Here is a 22,442-nt window from a genome sequence, read left to right on the forward strand (position 1 = left end):
GAGTACCAATTTTTTCACTGCTACAGTTTGTGCCCAAGTATCATTGTGAGCAAAAAGGATTCCCAAATATGAGAACCTCTTGGTTACCCCAATCTTCTGTCCTGCCACAAAGATATCTTTAGATTTCTTGACACCAGAGCCACATTGCATAATGAAGGTCTTAGAGGAATTTACTCCTAAGCCAAGATCTTTCATGAAATGGGAGAAACTGTCTAGCACCCTCTGAAGACCTACTTGTGTGCGGGACATCAGCACCGCATCATCTGCGTAAAGGAGGGCTGGAATTGGACGTCCTGCCACTTGGGGAAAGTCATTATTGTCTTTCAGGAGGGCACCCTCCAAGCCGTTGATATAGAGATTAACAAGCATTTGCAATGCAATAGGTCTCGCATTTACGCGAGTTTAACCCCTTCGGTGCTCATGACGGAACGGTTCCGTCATGAGCGTCGGTTGAGCTGTGCTCATGACGGAACCGTTCCGTCATGAGCCCGCCCGCGCAAGAAACGGTCAGCACCGCGGCGGAATTCGCGCCGCATGGAAGGGGTTAAGCTATTGGCATTATAAATAAAAGGCATCATCATTTACGTTTGAAAAACGAAAACACAAATGAAAGGCATTGTTATTTGCAATGTGAATAGCTCAAACTCGCGTAAATGCGAGACCTATTGCATTGTAAATGCTTGTTGTTCCTTTCACTGTAGCAGTGACCTGGTTTGTTTAAAAAAAAAAAAAAAGACCTTTGGCCTCACACTGTTTGTTCATTTGCATCTCACTGATGCTGGGAACAAAGAGATTGCGATCTTTACTGCCGATCATTACTGCCGTGCGGCCCGCGAAAGTGAAAGCAAACCAGTGCTTTCAGGCCTCCAAATGGTGCGCGCGCCCGGCCGGTGCACATGCACTGTATTTGGAGGCCTGAAAGCACTCGTTTGCACTTCCAGATCCCCCATTTACAAAAGCTCTGGCGAGGGCAGCGCTAAAGCGCTGTATCAGGCGAGACCCAAAAAGGAATGGAGCCAGGAGGCAACCTTGCCTGACTCCGCTCCTTTATACTACAGTGTTGAGAGTACCCCAAATAAAATGTGTGCTATCGCTATCGTTCACTAACAGGCCTGCTACAGAAATAGCACTCCTACCCACTTGTCATAGGTATCCCTCATTTCATAATTGTTATAGCCATCAAGACAACAAAACTCATTAGATTTTTATCATTAAAATACTAATGCACTCAATAGGCACCAAAATCGCATCTTTCCTCCTCCAACCCCCCGCCCCCCCATACATTTCCCCATTTCCGCAGACACAAGGTACCCTCTTGCCATATTCGATATATTTTTTTCTTGAATTAGTTACGTTCAGTAATTAGACATTATTTCTTTTCTTGACGTTGCGCTTGGTCTCCTCTCTGTTCTTTTTATTTATGTGCATTCCCCTGAATTATTAAGGTACTTGGGAGGCTTTCTACTCCCTGAAACACACAATCCTTAATGAGTAGCAACTTTCCCTGCTTCATCGTCATGAAAACTGAGTATGACACCCTGGGACCAGCCAGAATTCTAAGAGAAACTTCATGCCTCCTGCCTCAATTCAATATTCCTCATACACAGACTTTTCGCTAAACTGGCCAGGAGTATTGGTAGGTGACCCTAGACTCTGCTCTCCCTCCAGGCTCATTACGATGCGATGATTTCAGCTGAAATTTCACTCTTGAGCTTAAGCGATCTTCTTTCTAATTCATGCTAGCCACGTATCGACCTCAATGAAGCGAGATTAACCCAATACCCTCTTAACTGGTCAACACATCTAGTGTCAAGTAGTACAATAGATTGAGAATTTGGTGACCCTGCTCATCTTCAACGCTGGTTCTGAAACTATACGCTTCAGGCACTGGATATTCATCGAGGAAAGATGTCTGTTCTAAATGTTAACATTTGCACAGAAAGCTTTTGATATTGAAGCTTTCCGCTACAGGTTTGGCCTCCTTTCACCTTGCAGCATGATGAGAACTCCGCGCTCAGCTAGCATGAACCTATTCATCCCCCATTTTGATATTCTGTTCTTTCGAAGGAAATCGTCTCTGAATCAACTTTCCACCAGTATTTTTAACCTCTTTCTATTGAAAAGAACATGTTATACATTACCCCACATTGACATTATACCAATAAATATCAGTTTTCTCCTTGTAACAAGGCATATATACCAGTATTTCCCACTTGTACTGTAGACTTTCCACCAGTATTTCAAACATCTACTGTGTCCATGCTTTTCTTAAATCACTGAAGACGTCTGTTTTGTCCCCCCCCCCCCCCCCCCTCGCAAAAGGATTTTGAATAATTGTTTTGAACCCAGTTTTTAATCTTTCATGGATTAAATTGCCTTTTGTTCCTTTCATGTTAGACATGCACTTTGAGGCCGTAGCAATATAATTGTGCCTCGTAGCTCTAAAAAAAAAAAAGATACGTTTTAGGGTCCTTGTCTACCTGATATCCTTGTGACCCGCAATTTCCTGAATGCATGCATTCATTACATGAAATCGTAGAGAATAATGTGATAGCCTAGTGCAAGGGTAACGTCTGATTTATGTTCAGTAATTTTGCCATGATCATTGACCAGGAAGTTTCTCCTCCAGTGCTAGTGTCTAGCCAGGTTGTGTAATGTTCTTGTCTTTGAGTCCTTTGATAAGCTAAACTGATATAGCCTCTATGAATGCAAAATGCTCCATGGCAACTGGGCAGAACTGTGTCTGCATTTTTGTCATTGGATTCACTAGCCATGTGAAGTCTTAAAAATAAAGGTACAAGGGGAAAAAAAGGCGCCCTTGGCCCTGTGCTTCACATCTTTAATTTAGCACTCAATATTTGTAGGTCTTCCCTGATATATGCTGAGAAGAACCTTTCGTGGTTGGGCCTGTATCTGCGTGACTTCCTCATCTCTTGATGAAGGGGTCTAATGTGGTTCCGAAGCTTTGAGCTTGGAAATGTTTGCATAGCGTCTGCTCCCCAAAGGCAAAGATAATGGGGGTGAAAGAGCACTTTTTCTAGTATAAAAAAAAGATATTGAAGTTTCCTCTTTAAGGAAAACACCCACTTTTGGGTTTCAAACTCACTACTTTATGGGGAAAAAAAGGGTTTTAACGAGGTGCAAGCTAGACTAGAAGTGCAGTATACTGCACATAGCAAATTAGATGTCTACAGTCGGTTAACATGTCTGCTACAGCAATCTGTGCTACTTACATTCACTGGTTTGACTCGCACTTGTGAAGAACTCCCCTTTTCGCAAAAATGGATCATGCAGCCTTTAGAACTGCTGAGAATTATTCTGTAAACCAGAGTTAAGCACACCTAGCACCCTTTTGTTAGTGTTCAGTGAAAAGGGCATTAAAAAACAGTTATTTGTATGTGTTTTGGTTACAGACTTTTGCTGTCTTGCAAACACAGATATGTCATGCAAGCCTCCCCCTCCTATACATTTTTTATTTCCCCCCCATGTCATTTTCCTTGCAGATATGTGGTTATGAGTTTTTCCACATAGGGTAGTCCTTGGTCTATCGATGGAAATACCGTGCCCTGTCTAGTAAGAGCAATGTTATGTTGAATGCTGCTCTCTCCTGCTAGATGTATTCGTACGGTGTAGGACGAGGCATAATCACAAGCTGTTCTCCAAACTGCTGAGCTGGTGACTTTTAAGTTTGCTTCTAATCGGTGTATTGCACTGGAGTGCAGGTCTTTTTGTCTTCCTCCTAACCAGTGTGCCTGAGATCTTGATGGACTTTGCTTTTCTTGCTTTTAGTGAAGGGTTTTGTGTAAGTGGGTGTATATAGGGCTAATTGCGATGTTGATTGTTTAAGTTGGCTTTGATATTAAGCCGCTAGGTTGGTGTTTAGTGTAATCCTAGAGCAATTTGTTTTTGTTGTCTAGGTTGGTAACAGTAGGTACGTCTGTGTTGTGCTGCACTCACAGAGGCTCTGTCCCTATAATCTTTCTGGCGCAAGACCTGGATCTTGTCTCCATGTGCCTGTCAGTCTTTTACTTATTATGGATCTTCTAAGAGGCATGAGGGTTTCCAGGAGTGTTCAGGGATTTGTATAGCATAGCAGTTGCCAATTACTTGACTTCTGGGCATATCAATTTCTCATAGACCCCCTTGTCTGTGAATGTGGGTTTATCGGATTGAGGATTTCTGTGCCAGAGGGAGAGTAGATTTCAACCTTCCCTTAGCCAGATCTTGGGACCCTCCAGCCTAACTCACTAGTCAGTTGTCCCTAAGGAATGCTCTGTTGTGCGCCATGGTCCTGGCCGTGCACCTAACCTGTGTGTGTTGTGACAGTGTTGTCATGTAGGGTGTTGACCTACAGGATGCATGATGTCTGTAGAGAGCGAGGAGCTGATCAAACAATGCACACAGCCATCTGTTATGGACTTCTGCCTGTTTAATCCCTATCATGGTGTTGCTGTGTTCTCCGATGAGGAAGAGCTGCAAGGACAGTCTGGTCTCGCCCCTCCCTTCACTGATCAGAAAATTTACCTTCAGGCACTTAGTCCCCGCGACCCTACCATTTAACATGTTTGGCCAAGATTTGCAGAGTTCAGCCTCTCATTTCCCTACAGAATGTTGAGTTTCTGTAAGGATTGACACCAGGACTTGAGACCACATCAGGTTGCCAGGAGACCTGCCTTGGCACCTTTTGATCTAGGGTAACTGGTCTAGGCTGTCGGCACTCTCACCCTTTGCTGTCAATTTTACTGCTCCTGTGAGTAAGCAGTTGTCCAGGCTCTCCCAGGTTTGTGCTTTCCTTAAGGGACCATACAGGGTGCAGAGCACCCTCTGCAAGTTTGATTCCACGATTTCTGAAGGGGAGACATATGGGTGCCATTGTCAACAGACTAGGAGGCCCAGGTGCCGCGGTCAACAAGACATTTGCAAGGAGGCTTAAAAGCACATGTGCCCGATCTTCAATCCTAGCTTCACTCCATTGGGAAATACTCCCCTATCTTTGAGGTCTGCTGTTATGGTCCGTGAGGCACCAGAGAAGATAACAGCTCCTACCCAGAGACGTTATTATCATTGAGTGGAAGGCATTGTTTCACATTGTACAGAGAGTCAGGGCTTTTTGGATCTGAACACAATTGTATAATAACAGTGTGAAAATTGGATGGCAAGTACAGGTACTAGGTGTTGAGGTGCTGCCATAGCCCTAGGAAGGCAGGGTCCAAGGTGACAGTCTGTTTGGGCTTGGAGAGGGGGTGATAACAAGACCTGGATGGGTGAGTATTCAGTCAACAGTATTTTCCGGTGGGAGTCAGTATTGGCCATAGATAAAAGGTTATCCGGTGGAAATCCATCTTAAATTGCTCAACATTAGCCTATGGCAGTGGATTTCGCTAGTGCCATCCTAAGGCATATATCGAAAGACGATTAGACTGTTGTGACATTTTAAGCCTGGTGTCCAAGCAAGTGAATTTTGCCCATGCATGATTGTAAAATAAACCAATGTGAAGATTAGTGTTTCCAATAAATTATGCAAAAATCAATAAATTATGCAAGACTGAAAGTAAATCTGGGTAGGGCTACTTATAGAGCATAGCAAGCGAAACTCATCGCTCCGCAAGTCACTTTTTTGGCAGGCACAAATGCTGTGTTCTAGCAAACATTGGTTTATGAGGGATACCATTCATGTCCAGCCAGAGAATAACTAAACCAGCTTCTGTTTCAGGCAGTCCCTCAGCGTTTGGATAAAAGAGTTGCTTGTGGGTTCATTCATATTTTCTACTGGACTGAGAACTACCTGCAGTGCCTTTTTCTGATTTGTATATCTAACCTTTAAAATTATATATTGATCTTGCATGAAAGTTATGCCTTCTCTGAAAATCAGGTTTCCATACTCTGGCTGTATGCAGAGTCAGTAAGTACTGAATGAATTGTACAAACAGATATGTACGCAGGCCACATTGAGTTATAATTCAAGGATATTGAAAATACTCTTCATTTAACTCTTCTTGGTGCTGATGTCATCTTCACAATATCCTCATTGACTTTTATCTGAGTAAACTGTCTCAGTACAGAAATTGCTAAAATATGGGTGGAGGAATGAACTGTAACTTGCAAGGAGATACATTTTTCCCTACTGCAACGAAGTCTCCAAACAGACTTCTACTGTGTCTTAGCAAGAGATTCACCCCAAAATTAAAGCTGACCCTTGCATTTTTGTTACTATCGAATCTCAAAGAGATGGCCATTGCAGTGCAGTACACAAAAACATTTACTGTATTGATCATCAAAATACACATTCTGTTTGGTTCTTTGAATCTGGTTTATTGGGATTTCACCTCAAAATCTGATTTTTTTTTTCCTTGTCCAATTCAGTGGGGAGCTCCCTGCTGTTAGCTTCCTTAATTCAAACCTAATTCTTATATTGGCATATCCTTAAGATATGTAATTTGTTGTATTCCAAAGTGTTAAAATACAGTCACAGTCTGTGAGCAGGGTAAACACATGGTGGCATATATACAGATTTGATATATCTGCTTTTACTGCACAGGAACGTTGTGGCTGCATGTTTGTTTATTGTACCAATTTGTTAGATCTTGCGATACTGCAGGTAAATGATTGTTGGGAAAATTATAGGTCAGTGTCACCTTCTAGCCACTTCCTGTTTTCTCGTGTGTGCCAAAGGGATGAGTGAATACCACAGGAAACTATGTGGTGATAGAGAGCAAGAATGTCTCTGCCAGGCGTGGAGGGGTTTTGATGAAGGAAGAAAACATATTTTTCCTGTGTTCTTTTTCCTTTTAATAATCTCATTATAATTCTGTCACTTGTCATTCTCTCCCCGACGCAGGGGCTGCCATGCAATTTCTAAGAAATGTAGGTGTTGAACTTGCAGATGGCAGGGGAGCCATTGTGGGGAATGACTGGGCTGTAATAGCTTGTAGAACAGCAGTGGCTGAGCTTGACATCATCGGCCGGGTTGTTGACATTGAAGCTTGGGTGCGGCCCTTAGAGGTGTAATCTTTTGAAATAATGATTGGAAGTTCCCTTTCTCAATCTTGAAGGGAACTGCTGACAGCTGCTGGCGCCCTGCCAGACCTGTGGCTTCTCTGCAAGCATTACGCAGGACTATTGAGACTGCACAAACTTACCTTTCATTCCTAAAACCAGAGAAAGTGCAACTCTATGCTCATTTTGTTCATGTTTTACCACCTCTGACATCGTCAAGCAGGGTGTACCATTGGTGGTAGAGTCCTCCGCAGGTGTTACCATTACAAGGGTAACTGCAACAAATGATGGACGGCATGCTGAATGATTCAAACATTCTCCCCCCCGTCAAGAGATCTCTGTTAAATTCATCGTTCTTTTGCCCACCATACCACCCCAGTTTGGACCCAGCCATTTGGAAATCAGTCTTGACCCTGTGCCTCAGACCGAACTGCCAAGCCAGGTCCTCCCTGGACCAGAAACAAGCATCCTGGGACCGGTTTCAAGGTATGTCACCCTTCATCAGTCAGGCTAGCTTGAATCCAGTGGCCCAGTGAGCATTACAAGGGAAAGACACATGGTCGAAATCCTATGCCTATTGTGGGGTGTTGTAAGAGGACAGAACACCATCTAAATGGTTGGTCTTGCAATCAAGTCAGAATTGAATTTCATGTTTTTTTGTTTGCTCAGCCCATGGTAGGATTAGTAGTCAGTGGACTAATTGTCTGTGTTGCAGCATGTGGTGCCGGTCCAGGATCAACTGTTCTGTAACATTTGTTTGCAGGACACACTGTTGAAGTTACTTCTAAACAGACATTCCCTAAATCAGTAACTGTCTTACCTAAGTTCGCCAGGTATGCTCAGACGTGAGTCCTGGGCTCACTGTGCCACTGGAATCAAGCTATCCTGGCTGAAGAGGGGTGAAACCCCGAAACCGGTCCTAGGATGCTTGTTTTCCGGTCCAGGGAGGACCTGGTTTGGCAGTTCGGGCTGGACTGTTTTGCATATAGCCAGGTCTAAACTGGGGTGGCATGGTGAGCAAAAGAATGATGGATTTAACCCAGATCTCTTGACTGGGGGTGAATGTTTTGATTTGTTCTGCATTCCGTCCATCAATTGTGTGTCTCTTGCTTACCTCTGGAAGTGTCAGATTTGCAACTACAAGCTAAGGTGTATACCGAGCCAATCCGGGCCAGGCAGCCGTATCACTACTGCACAGACCCATTCTTATCTGCACTACATGCGATAGTTGGCCACCAAACCATGACAGGTGTTCTTGATATCCTAACGGGACTTTTAAGTCACGTTGTGGGACATAATTATCTGGTTTTGCAGTATGTATAGAAGTGACAGTGTTGGTGTCTACGGCATCAAACTCCACCCATGAATAAAGTATTTCAAAAGGATGTGCAGCACATATGCGTAACAGCAAATGATACTTCACCCCATATTATGCAAACCCTTACCAAGATGAGGCTATGTGACTGGTGCCCTTTAATACTGAACTATAGAAATAGGAAGAGCTTTTGCCATTTTCAAGAAATCCATTCAAACATGAGATCAAAATGGGAAATCCCCTTTTATGAGTCGGGTGCCTGACAAACCTACAGCAAAATAGAAAGTACCCAACTGGGCTGAAAGAGGTACCACCAATATTGCCACAGACCTCTCCTCTCTAGTACATGGACTCTTGAGTGTGTCATCTAAAACGACTTAAAGATGTAGAAAATCCTTGCCCCACTGCTGAGCTCCTAATAACATGTTCTCTAGATTTTCAAGAGGCGCAAGGTCCATTTTCTAGACCCTCTGGCAATAAGTACTGGGTGCGGCAACTGGAATCGGAAAACCAGTTGTACGGCCACCATTCCACAACTCACTGAGCCCTATTTGAGCGAGATGAGTTTCAGCTAACCACCAATACCATGAGATATTACAGATATAAATAGGGGAATTTCCATGCATGCTTTTATTCGGGAATAATGCACTAAAGACACATTTCAAGGATTTTTGTCAATTAAAATTCCTAGTCTACTGCACACAATATGAACAGTAAACTTAATCAGACAAATAAAACGGCTGCAGCAGTGTTCACCAAATGCATAAATAAGAGGCACCAGTCTAACATGATAGCTGGCATAAACCTATTGCGTTCCTTCCCTCATTCTGCTACTTCTAAGCACTTATCTAATTTAAACACAGCAGAAACAAATCCCTATTCTGAGTTTGATATGTTATGCTGGTATCTGTTTGAACAATCACGTTCTGTGTTCAGTGATTTTCTAGTCAGCCCAGCTGCACTGATAAGTCAATGAGAGAAGGCCAAGTTCTTCCCCTTCCAGTAGCTTTCAGTTGGGACCAGAGATGATATTCTGTGTGGCCTGTCCCAGGGTCGCCTGGTCTGTAGACTGCACGTCACTTTCAGTGCTAGACTTTTATTACATAGGCGCAATATTGTTAAGACCTCTTAGCAAAAATAAGTAACAAAATGGGCCATTTTATTAAACTTTCTTTGCATTTTTAAATGGCCGCTCCTGCACAGCTCGCTCAGACACAGGTAAGATCATGGCCTCATTGTAAAAGTGAGCCATCTCATCAGTAAAACCTTGAACAAATGCACTTGTGTCACACTGATCCTGCCAAACTATGATGGGAGAATTTAGCAACCTGACCTTAATTAAATTCTTTCCTTGTCATCCACACCAACAAAATGACTTGTTCCATCATAGCATGGCAAATATCAAGATTATCGTTCCACGTACCAAATACAGTAAACATCTGAAAGATCCTCCTCTACCACAAGGCTCTCCCCTACTTACATTTTTGATTTTTAGTTAGTGCTGGCAAAATGCAGAGTTGTCGCTAAAGAACATATACATCATGCTTAAATATTAGGTTTCTGATTCCCTACATCATTCTTCATCTTGTATATGCTGTCACCTCTGAATTTGAAAGGTTGAAGAAATTGGAAAATCTTGGTTTGCTCTGTTTACCAGTGCAACGATGAGCTTCAATATGAGGTTGCTGTCTGTAATACAGTCTGATTTCAGTTCCTCTAAATAGAAACCAGATTATACAAAAGACATTGTTGCAATTTATTTGGGAGCACAATAAGCCTAGAGTTTCCCGTGTCACTCAATTTTTTTTTTATTCTTGGAATATTTCCTCAATTTTGAAAGAATGATTGCTAATGTTTGTAGGTGCCAAATAACTCGCATTTTATGAAATAGATAATCTTTTTAATTAAATATATACCTGTTCCTTATGGTACTCGTTTCCTTACTGAGCAATGTGTACGCATATAAAATTTAAATATCTTTTGCCCACATTGTAATACATGTTGCCACTTCACAAAGAACATTCAATTTGCGAAGGAACAAAAGTCTGAAACCTATACATAAACTGAAAATTAAGTTACCTGTACGTAATTGCACTCAAAGTTTGATGCCATGTGGTCCCTACTAGTTGAATACTAGCACCTTGTGGTGCAATGGTATGCCTTCGATCACTCATTCTGCAGTGGAAATTTACAAAAATGTGTTAGTGTACGGTGATGCATTACTAGTATTTTCTCTTAATAGGACATTGGCCTGGTCGGAATCCTGTCTGTCCTATTGTGGAAGGTCATCATCTTTAATTGTATTGGAGCATTTGTATTTCTCTTCATACCCATGTCAAGTATAGGAAGTACTAAGATTTGCTTTGTGTAACTGGGTACCCTTTTAGTGTGTATGTAGTCTCTCTTATGGAAAGTGTTGTATAATCTACATGAGGTTGAAAGACATACCTCATACCTTAAGTGGTGTGCGAGTTGCTGCACCCAAGCATGAGTTATTGCAGTTAGTATAAGATTAACTATTCCACGTAGCCACTTTCCAACTTGATCTCCCTCCTCTTGTGATTATATGGATAGGATTAGCTCGGTTTTTAACGCTCTCCGGAACACAATCTGTTTTTCTTAATTGTGGTGAAGTAGAGCCCCAGAGATTTTCCCTGTTTTCTGTGTTTCGAAGGGTGATGACGTAAGAGGAATCGGCCCAGAACATAATGTGCCTTGTTTGGTAGTAGGTGTAGTGATTCTATTGAAGTACGATCTGGCCTAAGTCAGCCGGTGTGAGTATATGATGCCTAGGGTGGTACGGGCGCATTCGTAAATTATCAGCTGGGTGCTCCAAGGTGCAGCACTTTTGTGTAACATGGTGGGAAAGCATTAAGGTGAAGTTAGTGTTTTTAGGGTGGAGATTAAGCAAAGGCAGGACGACATGTTCAAGGTTTTTTTTTGTGTGCGAGATAGCTTGGATTGCCTGAGAAATGAGGATTGCAATCACCCATAAATTCCTCGCTTTGAGTGAGGTGCTGTTCCAAGTTCTCAAAGCCAGATGATTAAATAGTGGTAGCTGGTTTAACGTCCGATGGTTTGTTAGCTTCCAGTGTGAAGTTGCTTGTAGTAATTGCCTAATGGTACAAGTGTGGAGATCTCATGGGTATTCAAGTTGTAGTATGCTTTTCGTATCTTAAGAACAGATGGAGTTTACTTGATTCGGCTGCCCTCTAAACTTACGCAGTCGGGCTGTATAACGGTAATCTGTAAATGTGAGTTCTTTTGAGATTCATTTATGAATGCTTGTTCTTTAAGAGGTTAGCGTATAACTGGATGACCCCCAGTGGGGGTTACCCTACAGAGATCATAGTAAGCACATTCCTGTAGACAGTTTGAACATCAATGTTATGTTATTTTTAATAAGTTAAAAAGTATCACAGTAAATAGTACGTCATTTAGACAGATACCCTTGTTTTGTTTCATTTCCCAATTACCAGGGTAAGTTATGTCCTACACAATTTGTCACAGTAGTGCTACAGTGATGAAAATGATGCCACGGTGTGTGGCTGGGAAATTACGTGGGCAGTGTAGCAGGAATGTGACCAGGTTATTTAGATAATTTAGGAGGTTGGTGTTCCAGTTTGAGCACCTTCTGCCTCCACATACCCCTCACCCCCCAAACCACAGCGACCAGGAAAGCTTCATGCCCCCTGAGTATTTTCCTAGTGCTCTTGTCTCCTACCCGCGGTACTAATGTAATGCCAGTGCATGCGGGCCACACAAGGTGCTCACATCTCTCCTGCTCTGCTGATCATGGAGCAGCAGCCCAGAGTCTGCCATGTAAGGGAGGTGAGAGGCAGCGTGAAGCCTAGATGAAGTAAATATGTATGAAGGAAAGAAATATCTATGCCCTGTTGTGTTTTTGAGTGTGCGCACGCAAATGTCAAACAATGTGTTATACACGCAACCTTGTCAACTAATGGCCATGCTGCAATGGTGGTATTTCTTGGCAAATTGTTGGCATCAACAGGCTGCTGCTGATTACCTACCCGTGCAGGCACTCGCTTATTGGTTGTGAGTTTTGGCAAATTGTGTCCATTCAACTGGCATTGCTGATTGGAAGCCATAGTCAGAAGCTGGCCCAAGCTTAATGGTGATTTTTCTTGGTGACTTGTGGTCATCCATGGCATGTAGCGACCCATGGTAATATGCTTGCATGGCAAATTGTGGTCATTCTTGGCACATTGTTACCATCTATTGTATGGAGGGGCGTTTCTCTGGCTTCTTCCTGGTCCTAACAGAATAATTGTCATTCTTGATGCATTGTACACCTGCTATAATGCAGACCCCTACATTGTGGTGGTCTTTTATGAAATACTTTGGGCAGGCATGTTATGGTGGTCCCCACCCTAGCATAACGCTGGCCTTGATTTAATGTTTGGAATTTCTGGCATATTTTGCATAGACTGCACAATATCACCAATTATCGAATGTAAATCGGTTTGAATACATTAGAGTTAAAGAAGCTCAGAAGAGCGAAACCGGTGCAGATGAACATGTGTAACATCTACACTGGTGTTCTTGATCAGCGAGCTATCGCTCCATAACCTACACATTTTTGCTAAGGTCAAGTTTTTCGAGATATGTGGGCAAGGCAAAACATATCCTATTGTAAATGCTTGCTCAAAAATAGGGCAGTAAAATATTGCAATGAATATATCATTTTAAACACATTAGCTTTGCTTGCATGTTACTTGTATGCGGTGACTTCGGAATATCCTATGATTTTTCTAGCTTTGCTTGCATGTTACCTGTATGCAGGGTTTCGGAATTTCCTATGATTTTTCTAATGTTACATTTCTTTCATACAGGGAAGAATTTGTACACCAATGAATACGTGGCCATAAAATTGGTGAGTTAGTGTTTTTTGCTTCTTTACTTTACCTCTTTGGCTTGTTTGTGCAATATTTGTTGTGGTGGGCTGGTTGGAGACTAGTTGAGCACTATGCATTCTTAGTATCAGTTTTGCTCTGCCAGATTGATGATTGCTCATGGGTGAAAGTGAAAAGTTTTCATGTAAAGAAGTAGATTGGGAAACTAGTAACAGATAAGTGAAGAGCTTTCAGGGTTATGTGGCACACTTTTGATCACATGCGACTTGTGAGCGTCACTCGGTGCTATCAGTTTTGTGTATATGCATGGATCACTTTTTGTTTTGCTTGCTTGCATTTTAGAAATTGGCATATTCTCTGGTATTGTTACTCCGGACTGGCGCAGGCTTCGGGATTGTTGCACACTTGAGCAAGTCAACCAAGTGGGTTATTTGGTTGATGACCATCTGAAGTATTGATGAGCTAGCTCTGTAATTGGTATGCTTGTGCTGGAGTATTGGCATGCAAGGGTATGCTGGGAGCCCATTGGTAAGTGGGCTTGAATTATGGTGTACATTCTTTGTACTGGGTTGAACAATAGAAAGCTAGCAGGACTTATTGGTATTCTGACTGCCCTATTGTAGTGTATAATTGTGGTGTTGAGGTCAATTGTTGGGTGGGTATAAGGATTTGAGTGGTGGTATACCTTGGTAGACGTGTGACAGTGTAATGATGTTGGGGCACGCAAGGTGTCTGTATATGTGCTGGGTGTGTGTACTGTTGAGGATGGACGTGAGTATCAAAAAGTTGATCTGAGTTTCATCTGTGTGCATTATGTGTATGACAAGTTGGTGTAGGGTAAGACTGGGCTGCAGCAGGTTTTTGTGTGCAATTGTGAACTTAGCTTGATGGGGGTGTGTGGCATCATGAAAGTGTAGATTTAGGTAGATAGGCGAGAAAATGGATGCATAATGATGGCATTACATTCATATGCAACTGAGCTAGAGAATTACCCAGCACATTGGAGGAAAACTAAAACGGAGGAAGATCTCAGGAACTACAGGCACCTTCACTCAATCTATATAAAAAAACATTAAGTTAACTAAAAAGACCTATCTAACTCAGCGCATATTCGAGCAAAGAACTTTATAAAATATTGAAGGAATTTACCTCCACTCGGGTTGAACAGTCCTCTTTTTCGCCTACTCAAGAGTGGGATGACTGTTTCTTCTTCATCAGGTCAATGATTATAATCATTATTCAATAATGTGATTAAGACACCCTCTCTGTTGAAAATTCATAATGCCCCCCTATTAATGGAGTTCAAACCCATAACCATCACCGAAGTAGGGAAAGGTCTAATTAGGATTAAATTTGGTTCTCCAGCCGATCCTTTTCCTCCCCGCTCGTGCACTAAGATTACGCCGCTGTTCGTGAATGCCTTAATTATAATTTTTAACATGTCATTAAATCAAGCTAAGGTTCCGAAGAGATGGAAACGTGCTCAGGTCAAGCCAATTCTTATGAAATCCTCGGCTGACCCTAGCCTACCAGTAAACTACCGCCCCATTTCATTGCTTCCCTATTTTGGGAAGGTACTGGAGCATTTAGTTAACATTTTACTGCTCATCTAGAGAACCACGGATTTCTCGCAGTCAGGCTTCCGTGCTGCTCATAGTACGGAGACCGCAGTTATCGAGATGATAGATAACATCAGGCTTGCTTTGGAAAAATGAGAATCTGCAATTTTGGTTCTCCTGGACCTGTCTGCTGCTTTCGATACCATCTCCCACAGAACTTTGAAACATCGACTGTGGGAGGTGGGTATCAGAGGGAAGGCCTTGGACTGGTTTGTGAACTACTTGGTGGATCGATCTACCACCGTCCGTGCGGATGAAGTGGTCTCGCGCACCTATCCAGTAACGGTCGGGGTTCCGCAGGGATTCATTCTCAGTCCCATGCTGTTTAATGTATATTTAACACCTTTAGTGGGTAACATTAGATCATACGGTTTTGAGACCCTTTCGTATGCTGATGATACCCAGCTGCTCGTTACTTATGACTCTGACGATGATGGTGTTCAATCCCGTTTTAAGAGCTGCATGGTCCAGATTAACAACTGGATGAGCTTAAATAAATTGCAGTTGAATGGCAGTAAGACTGAGATTATTCTCTTCGGAAAAGCCGAGCAGTTCTGGATGCAGGACTGGTGGCCCACGGAGTTGGGCACATGTCCTTCCCCCAAGCTAGCAGTACGTAATCTAGGTATCATTATTGATAATTCTTTGTTCATGAAAGCTCATATCAACCAGGTGCTAGGAGTCTGCTTTGGGATTATGCGTAATCTCCGAAAATCTTTAAGTGGCTACCTATTGAAGCAAGGAAACCTGTGGTACAAGGACTTGTCAGTCGCCTTGGCTATGACAATGCTCTGTTTACTGCACTTATCTGCTTTCTAAACTTCAGATCCTTCAAAATACTGCCGCCAGACTCATTCTTAACCCCCCCCCCCCCCCCCCCCCCCCCAACCTCTTTGGTTCCGACTCTTAAAACCATGCATTGGCTTCCGGTTCGCCAAAGAGGACACTATAGAATCGTAAGTCCTACACACGGGATAATGTATGGTATTGGTCCATGTTATCTGGCAAAAAAATTGCAATGGTATGTACCGGGACGTTTCTTAAGGTCCGGCACAAAGTTTCACCTTGCTCATTCGAACTGTCCGCAGTGGTGGCCGATCATTTTCTTACCTAGCTCCTATGCTTTGGAACCAATTGCCATCAGAACTTCTATCCATAGCAGACCACTCATGCTTCTAGAAAAGGCTGAAAACCTGGCTCTTTTCTCAATAAGCTCTTGTATCGGGTGTCTAGGTTACTGTCTGTTTCTCTGTCTCTTTGCTGCTAGCGCCTTGAGACCTTTCGGTGATTTGTGCGCTTTATAAAAATATTTGACATTGACATTTGAGAGCATGATATGGTGTTTCCACATGGGTTCGTGGTATTTATGCATACTGAGGGGCAGTAAGTTGATGTTTGCAAGAGTGCTCTGGTGGGGCCATCTGGGTGTGGTTGGACTTTGTATTGACATTCAGGAGTGAACTGGATGCATGTTCAGTGGATAGCAGGACAGCTGATATGTTTGGGGCATTCTGGAAACATTTAGGTGTTGGTAGTCAGTTGGGTGTGGTTCTGATGAGCACAGATATCTTGTCTTTCTGGGAGGGAGTCCTTTGCCTCACTTGATGTCAAATTATGAGTTTAGTTATCTGAATGAAAAAATGGCTTCCATATCCTATGCTTAAAAAGTACATGGATAAAAGCAGTTTCTTTACCCACCTCCACGGATGCTTATTACTGTGCCTCAGAGAGCTCGAGGATGGAATGTAAGTGCGGTGTGGCATTTGCCCCACGGTGAGATGAGTTGTATGAATGAGGCTAGTATCGGGCCTTGTGTTTATTGGAGCGAACAAGGGGAGTGCAAACAAGCGGGGCAAAGTGCATGCAATTTGATATGTGCAGGCTGATGGTTTAAAAATCGGCGCTAGCATTTTGTTTGGAGGTGAATAGTAATGATTGTGGGGGACATCTTGAGGACTAAAAGGATAAACATGGCATTCATCTGTGCAGCAGGATGTGTTGAGGATAAGGGGGTGGCATTGGGTGGGCAGGAGAGAGTGACCTGGGGAATATCTTGAATGTGTATTTGTCAGCTAGTCACACGCTGGTAGGGGAATAGCTGTCGTAAGTAGGCAGGAACAGGGCAGGTACTAAAGTCCTAGCCAGCCACATTTGTAACACAGTAGTATAATGAGCAGCATCTCTCTATCAGTCCAAAATTCATTTCTATTTTTTTGTTTCAAAGGAACCAATAAAATCAAGAGCCCCTCAGCTACATCTGGAATACCGGTTTTACAAACAGCTTGGAAACTCAGGTAAGACTGTATGTCACGGTTGCAACTGCTTAGTGGTTTGGAGTTTTTGCCTTATGACGTCTTCAGCTGAGGAAGTAGCCACATGAGGCAAATTGGTGAAAATTGTGATGCTGTTGGCATTTGATGAAATTGCAATGTTGTCAAACCTAATAAAGCTTGCTGTGTGATTTGTAAAATCCTTGGATAAAGTATGGCTTCATAGTGCTGAGATTATCTGAATAATGGACTTCAGCAACTGACCATCCTAACGGGACAGAAAGTAAACCATTTTGAGGGTTCTTTTGAAGTCTGTTCCTAAGTTTTGGATTTGGCAAGATACCTTGTTATTAGTCCAATTGAATTATATTTGCAAATCCCAGTTCATTTAATTTAACCTCTAGTAGTTCATGATCTCACAACGGGTAGCTCGTGCCATTTCTGGCTACATGCCCTTCTTCACTAACCATATATCTGAAAACAATCGCATAACAAGATGGACCTATTTAAGGTGAACAAAACCACATGTGTGTATTTGTATTTATTTAGATGTCTCTATAGCGCAGCCAGAATTCAATACGGATGTTAGTGCTCTAAACTAGAGTAAATGAGCATAATTTAGGTTATGAAACTGTAAACAATGGTCTAGAAATAAGAGAAAGCTGCATGTAAGTCATTTTTGCCAGATATAAACACGCCTAGATTGAAGATGTAGTCGAGTTACCAGGGTTTTAGTTTGTCATGTGTACGAATTTTGCAATGTTCTTAGAAATGTGAGGTCAAAGAGAGTAGCAATGATTAATTGTGAGAGACAAAGTGAAAAAGTCAGGCTGGGGTGCTTAGTACTTTTAGTAATGTGTTTTTGGTGGATACTTCTAACTGCAGATTCCCCAACTTTACAGTATTACTCCGGCGTCGTCCTGGATCCAGACGTTTTTACAGTAGTGATCCAGCGCACCACAAGGTGGCATTGCGTGTCTGTGTTTACCTCGGTCTGCCACTGACGTAATGGAGCAAAGTCACATATAGGTACCACTCCTGTGCCGATTTCAGTTCCTTTGCTTCTGTGCCTTCAAATGCAGATCTAGAGCTCTGCTCCCTTTCTGTCTGTTGATGACATCCTTCTTAAATCTCTTCTAGCAGTCGAGGGAACAATGTTCCAGTTGATGACCGCCAGGTTCAAACCAGGCTGTAACTGCCAGAAACCGATGTCAGTGACAGGCCCATATGAAATAGGCTTCTGGTGTTTGTATCTTGGGGCTCAATTTCAAGGCATAGGGAGAATGTGCCCTCCTGCACCAGAAGGCGATCCAGGTCTTAAAGCTAAGCTAAATGCCACTAAACACCAAAAGAAGTCACAACCATTCTAAGTCGAGGGCGCAGACTAGTTCCCGCTCTCGAGGCAGTTCCAGCGTCCTGTTGTCTTGGCAGAGGAAGGAGGAGGATAAGACTTTGAAGCACGACTCATCCACATACCGCCACACTCAGTCCAAAGAGATGTCGGAAGGTTGCCATTTTAATCTCACCTGTTCCCAAATTGTGGATTTTATTCCTCAACTAGTTCTGTTGTACCCTGATTTTCTTTTGGCCCATCTGTGGCACCGCAACAGGTTGTGGCCTTAAAGGAGCATGTTGCATATTTTTGCCACTTACATGGCTCCTACATTTGCACCTTCTTGCCCCAAAGATCTGCAGGGGAATCCAGTTGAGTTAATGCCAGCTGATCTGTCCTCAATCCATTTGTGCCTCTCAAACCCGCCTCCGGTTTCGCACCAACTCTAGTGCAGACTTCCATTGTGCACAGGTTCCTTCTTCACTGATGCCTCCAGACAAGGAGCAGAAAAGAATTTAAGTGTTGGTGGAGGGGATGATCTCTCATAGTGGGATCTCCATTGACAGTCATAAGCACTGACTGTTCCCACCCACGTGCTGTGATCCCGGAGCACTTTTTCACAATCTATCTTCTACGTTTCTTCGGGAAGACCTGCAGTCACTTATGAGAGAAACGTAGCAGCCTAGAGGAGCATGCTACAATGACCCAATTCTTCATTTTGTACTTAAAAATGGGGCCAGGAGAATTCTATATATAATTTCATTATGTTTTTGTAAAACGGCAGAAATGTCTTTCACAAACCCATTTTTGATAGAGATGAAGGAAAACAGAACTGTGTAGCCTCATAGGCTGTCATAGGAGTTAAAAATATAGACTGTGCCTTTAAGAACCTAGAGACCACTAGTACCCCATCATGTTCAGCAGATGGCAGTTGCTTCAGTTCTTTTTTCCGGCTCCTGCTGACAAGATCCTGGAGCATTGAGCTCGGCCTTTTAGGGTCTTTCTCATCAAAGATTGGCTGCCAACAATTTTACTTGACAGTTTTCATCTCTCCCTGCCCTATTCAGTTTTTTCCTGACAGAAAAGTACAGTGTTTTATCAAATTAAATGCTTGCTTTATGTGATAAGTGCCCTGCTTGTGGGAGGAAGAAGGCCAAATCAGACCCTTACAAGGTCTGCATCATCTGCCTTCCAGCATCTCATGGTCCTGACTCGTCATCACTGCCGGAATTTTTCAATGATGTACAGAAAGGGAGAAAATTCACCTGCATGGGCCTGAGGAAAGACTAAGACAGCAAGCACAGGATGAAGGTGGGACCTCAAAGCGAGGGGGGGGGGGGGGGAGGTCAACCTTCAACAAAGGCTCTTCCATCGACCTCAGAAGGACGCGAGGGGTCTAAAAAGGGGGTTCCAGTTAACGTCGAGGCCATGTATGGCTCCTACTTGTTCACCGTCAATGGCTGGGTCGACATAGAGGAAGAAACGCCGGTAGTCAAGACAGCAGCAACAGTCAACATCGAAGGCCCATACACCTTCGATTCGCAGACTGCGATCGATGTCAAGGAGTGGATTAATGTCAAGGTGCCGACCGAGGTCAAGGAGAAGATTGACGTTGAGGCGTCATAGTAGGATTGTGACATCAAGGGAGACTCATCTCCAGATTTTTAATATTTGAGAATATATTCTCCTCCCATTGTACCACCATCTTTGTCTCAATCTCCTCCACCTACGCCACCTCCCCCTCCTTTACTGCGACATAGATCGCACTTCCGAATATGCCCTCACCATCAGAGACTGCATTGTTCACACCGATCAAGGTCAAGATCTTATGTAAGATCCCGTCATGGACCTAGAGATATTATCTCCACGGGAGGTTCTTCTCTGACATTGTCTGACTCTGCAGTACCTCGTATCTCTCCAGTGGATGACATTACTACATTCCAGGAGGTCCTGATACATGGAGCTGCCAAGTTTAATAAACAGATGTCGGTTCCTTCACCCTCCACATCTGTAACGTTTGAGACACTACACCAACGGACAGCCTCAAGACCACTACTGCCGCTGGTCCCTGGCCTCCTATAGTCCGCCATGGATCAATTTTTTTTTTAAAATCGGCCTTGGTTAAGCCTGCTCCGGTGAGGCTCCAAAAAGAAATACCCTCCTCCGAAACAAGTTTTTCTATTCCTATTCTCTGATCCATCTCCAGACTCATTGGCTATCTTACCGGCCAAAAAGCACCACACCACTTCTCCATCATCGGTTCCTCCTGATAAGGAGAGTAAAAAACTGGATTCTGCATGCTGCAAACTCTGTGGCACTGCTGCAACAACAATGAAAGCAGCCAGCACAACTGCTCTCTTAGGTAGATATGATAGAGCTCTCTGAGCATCTCCCCAGAGACAAACTGGGAGACTTCATGGCTTTAGTTAACAAGGGCTCAAAGGTGTCCAATCGAGTGTGGCAGCAGATTCTTCCCTCTAAGCAGCACATGATGAATTCTGTCACGGAGTGGCTTTAAGGAGACATGCTTGGCTCCGTTTAACATCTCTTAAGCTGGAGTCTCAGCAAAGGATCCAAAACCTACAGTTCTCAGCTTCTACTCTCTTCGGAAGTCACGCTGATGATGAGATGGCGCGCATGAAGTCTGAGATGGAAACCCTTAATGTGGTGGATCTAGAGAGACCAGAAGGGCAAAGAAAACCCTTCAGACCCTACCAACGCCGGTTTTACCCTCAGAGGGTGCAAACCCCTTAATGGTATCAAGGGCGACAACAGCAACACCACTAAAGAATTTACCAACAACAACTAAGACAAACGAGAGGAAAATCCACCCAACAGCCTGCTCAAGGGGGTAAACAGGCATTTTGATCTAAATTAGAGTCTTACTGGCTCTGGGAGGAGGCGGTCTCTTGGCACCCTTTGCTGCCTACAGAAATGTCCTTCATTAAAAAATTTTTTTTTTTCTTCATAAGCAAGCCTCCTTGGGAACTAAACCTAGTCCTTTCACGACTTATGCAGGATCCTTTCGAGCCCATTCACAAGGCATCACTACAACATCTTTCTTAGAAAACGGCTTTCCTTGTAGCAATGACATCAGCCAGCAGGGTTAGCAAGATCGAAGCATTATGTTCTCATAAACCATATACAGTCTTTCACGCCTACAAAGTAGTCATGAGGACTCACCTGAAATTCTTCCCTAAGGTTATTTCAGATTTCCACATTAATCAGACCATCTCTTAACCAACGTTTTTTCTGAATCCCTCTACTCCAGCTGAAAGAACACTTCATTCTCTGGATGTGAGGAGAGTCTTGAAGTTTTACCTAGATAAGACACGTGACATCCGCAGATCAAACCAATTGTTAATCAACTATGGTCCAGTCTGTACAACGTTAGCAACTCCCCTAGCAATCCATTTCCCGATGGATAGATTCCTAAATCCTGTGGTGTTATCAAAAAGCTAACGACACTATAAGCTAGCCCAAAAGCACTGGGGTAAAGCGGCTACTGCTGCTTTAATGAGTAATATCCCTATAGCGTATAATGACTAAGCAGCCATGTGGCGATCTGTTCAAAACATTTACCAAACACTACTGCCTAGACTCGAATGCTAGAGCAGATCAAGTAGGACAGCCCCCCCTCAGAAATCTATTTGCCTATCTTACTCATTCCTCTGTCTTCTCCACCCCTCTTTGTAGGGATGGGCTTTCTACTCGTTTCACTGCTTATGACCATCAATATCGATCTTATACGAGAGTAGGAATAATTTATTACCTGTCAACTCCAGTTCTCCGTTAAGGGAATCTTCATTGAAGTCATAAGCAACCCTCCCTCCTCACCACGGGAGTGGACAGAGGTAACAATGGTACCTACATAGCATTACACATACATCGCCTCAAAAAGAACTGAAGCAACTGCCATCTGCTGAGCATGATGGGATACTAGTGGTCTCTGGGTTCTTAAAGGCACAGTTTCTATTTTTAACTCCTATAATTACAACCTATGGGGCTACACTGTCCTGTTTTCCTTCATCTCTG

At 43.2% G+C, this 22,442-nt stretch overlaps 1 protein-coding gene across 8 annotated transcripts in view; it reads left to right on the top strand.

Annotated features, from left to right (window-relative positions):
• Positions 1-22,442, top strand: part of CSNK1G2 (casein kinase 1 gamma 2) — a 151,679-nt gene that overhangs the window by 60,113 nt on the left and 69,124 nt on the right. For all 8 annotated transcript variants that reach the window (XM_085637563.1, XM_085637560.1, XM_085637567.1 and 5 more), the window contains exons 3-4: positions 13,165-13,205; positions 17,029-17,098. In XM_085637563.1, coding sequence (XP_085493689.1) covers positions 13,165-13,205; positions 17,029-17,098 — 111 coding nt within the window. The remainder of the gene's footprint in view (positions 1-13,164; positions 13,206-17,028; positions 17,099-22,442) is intronic.

The sequence above is a fragment of the Triturus cristatus genome, chromosome 12 (genome assembly GCF_964204655.1).
Source record: "Triturus cristatus chromosome 12, aTriCri1.1, whole genome shotgun sequence".
NCBI lineage: Eukaryota > Metazoa > Chordata > Amphibia > Caudata > Salamandridae > Triturus > Triturus cristatus.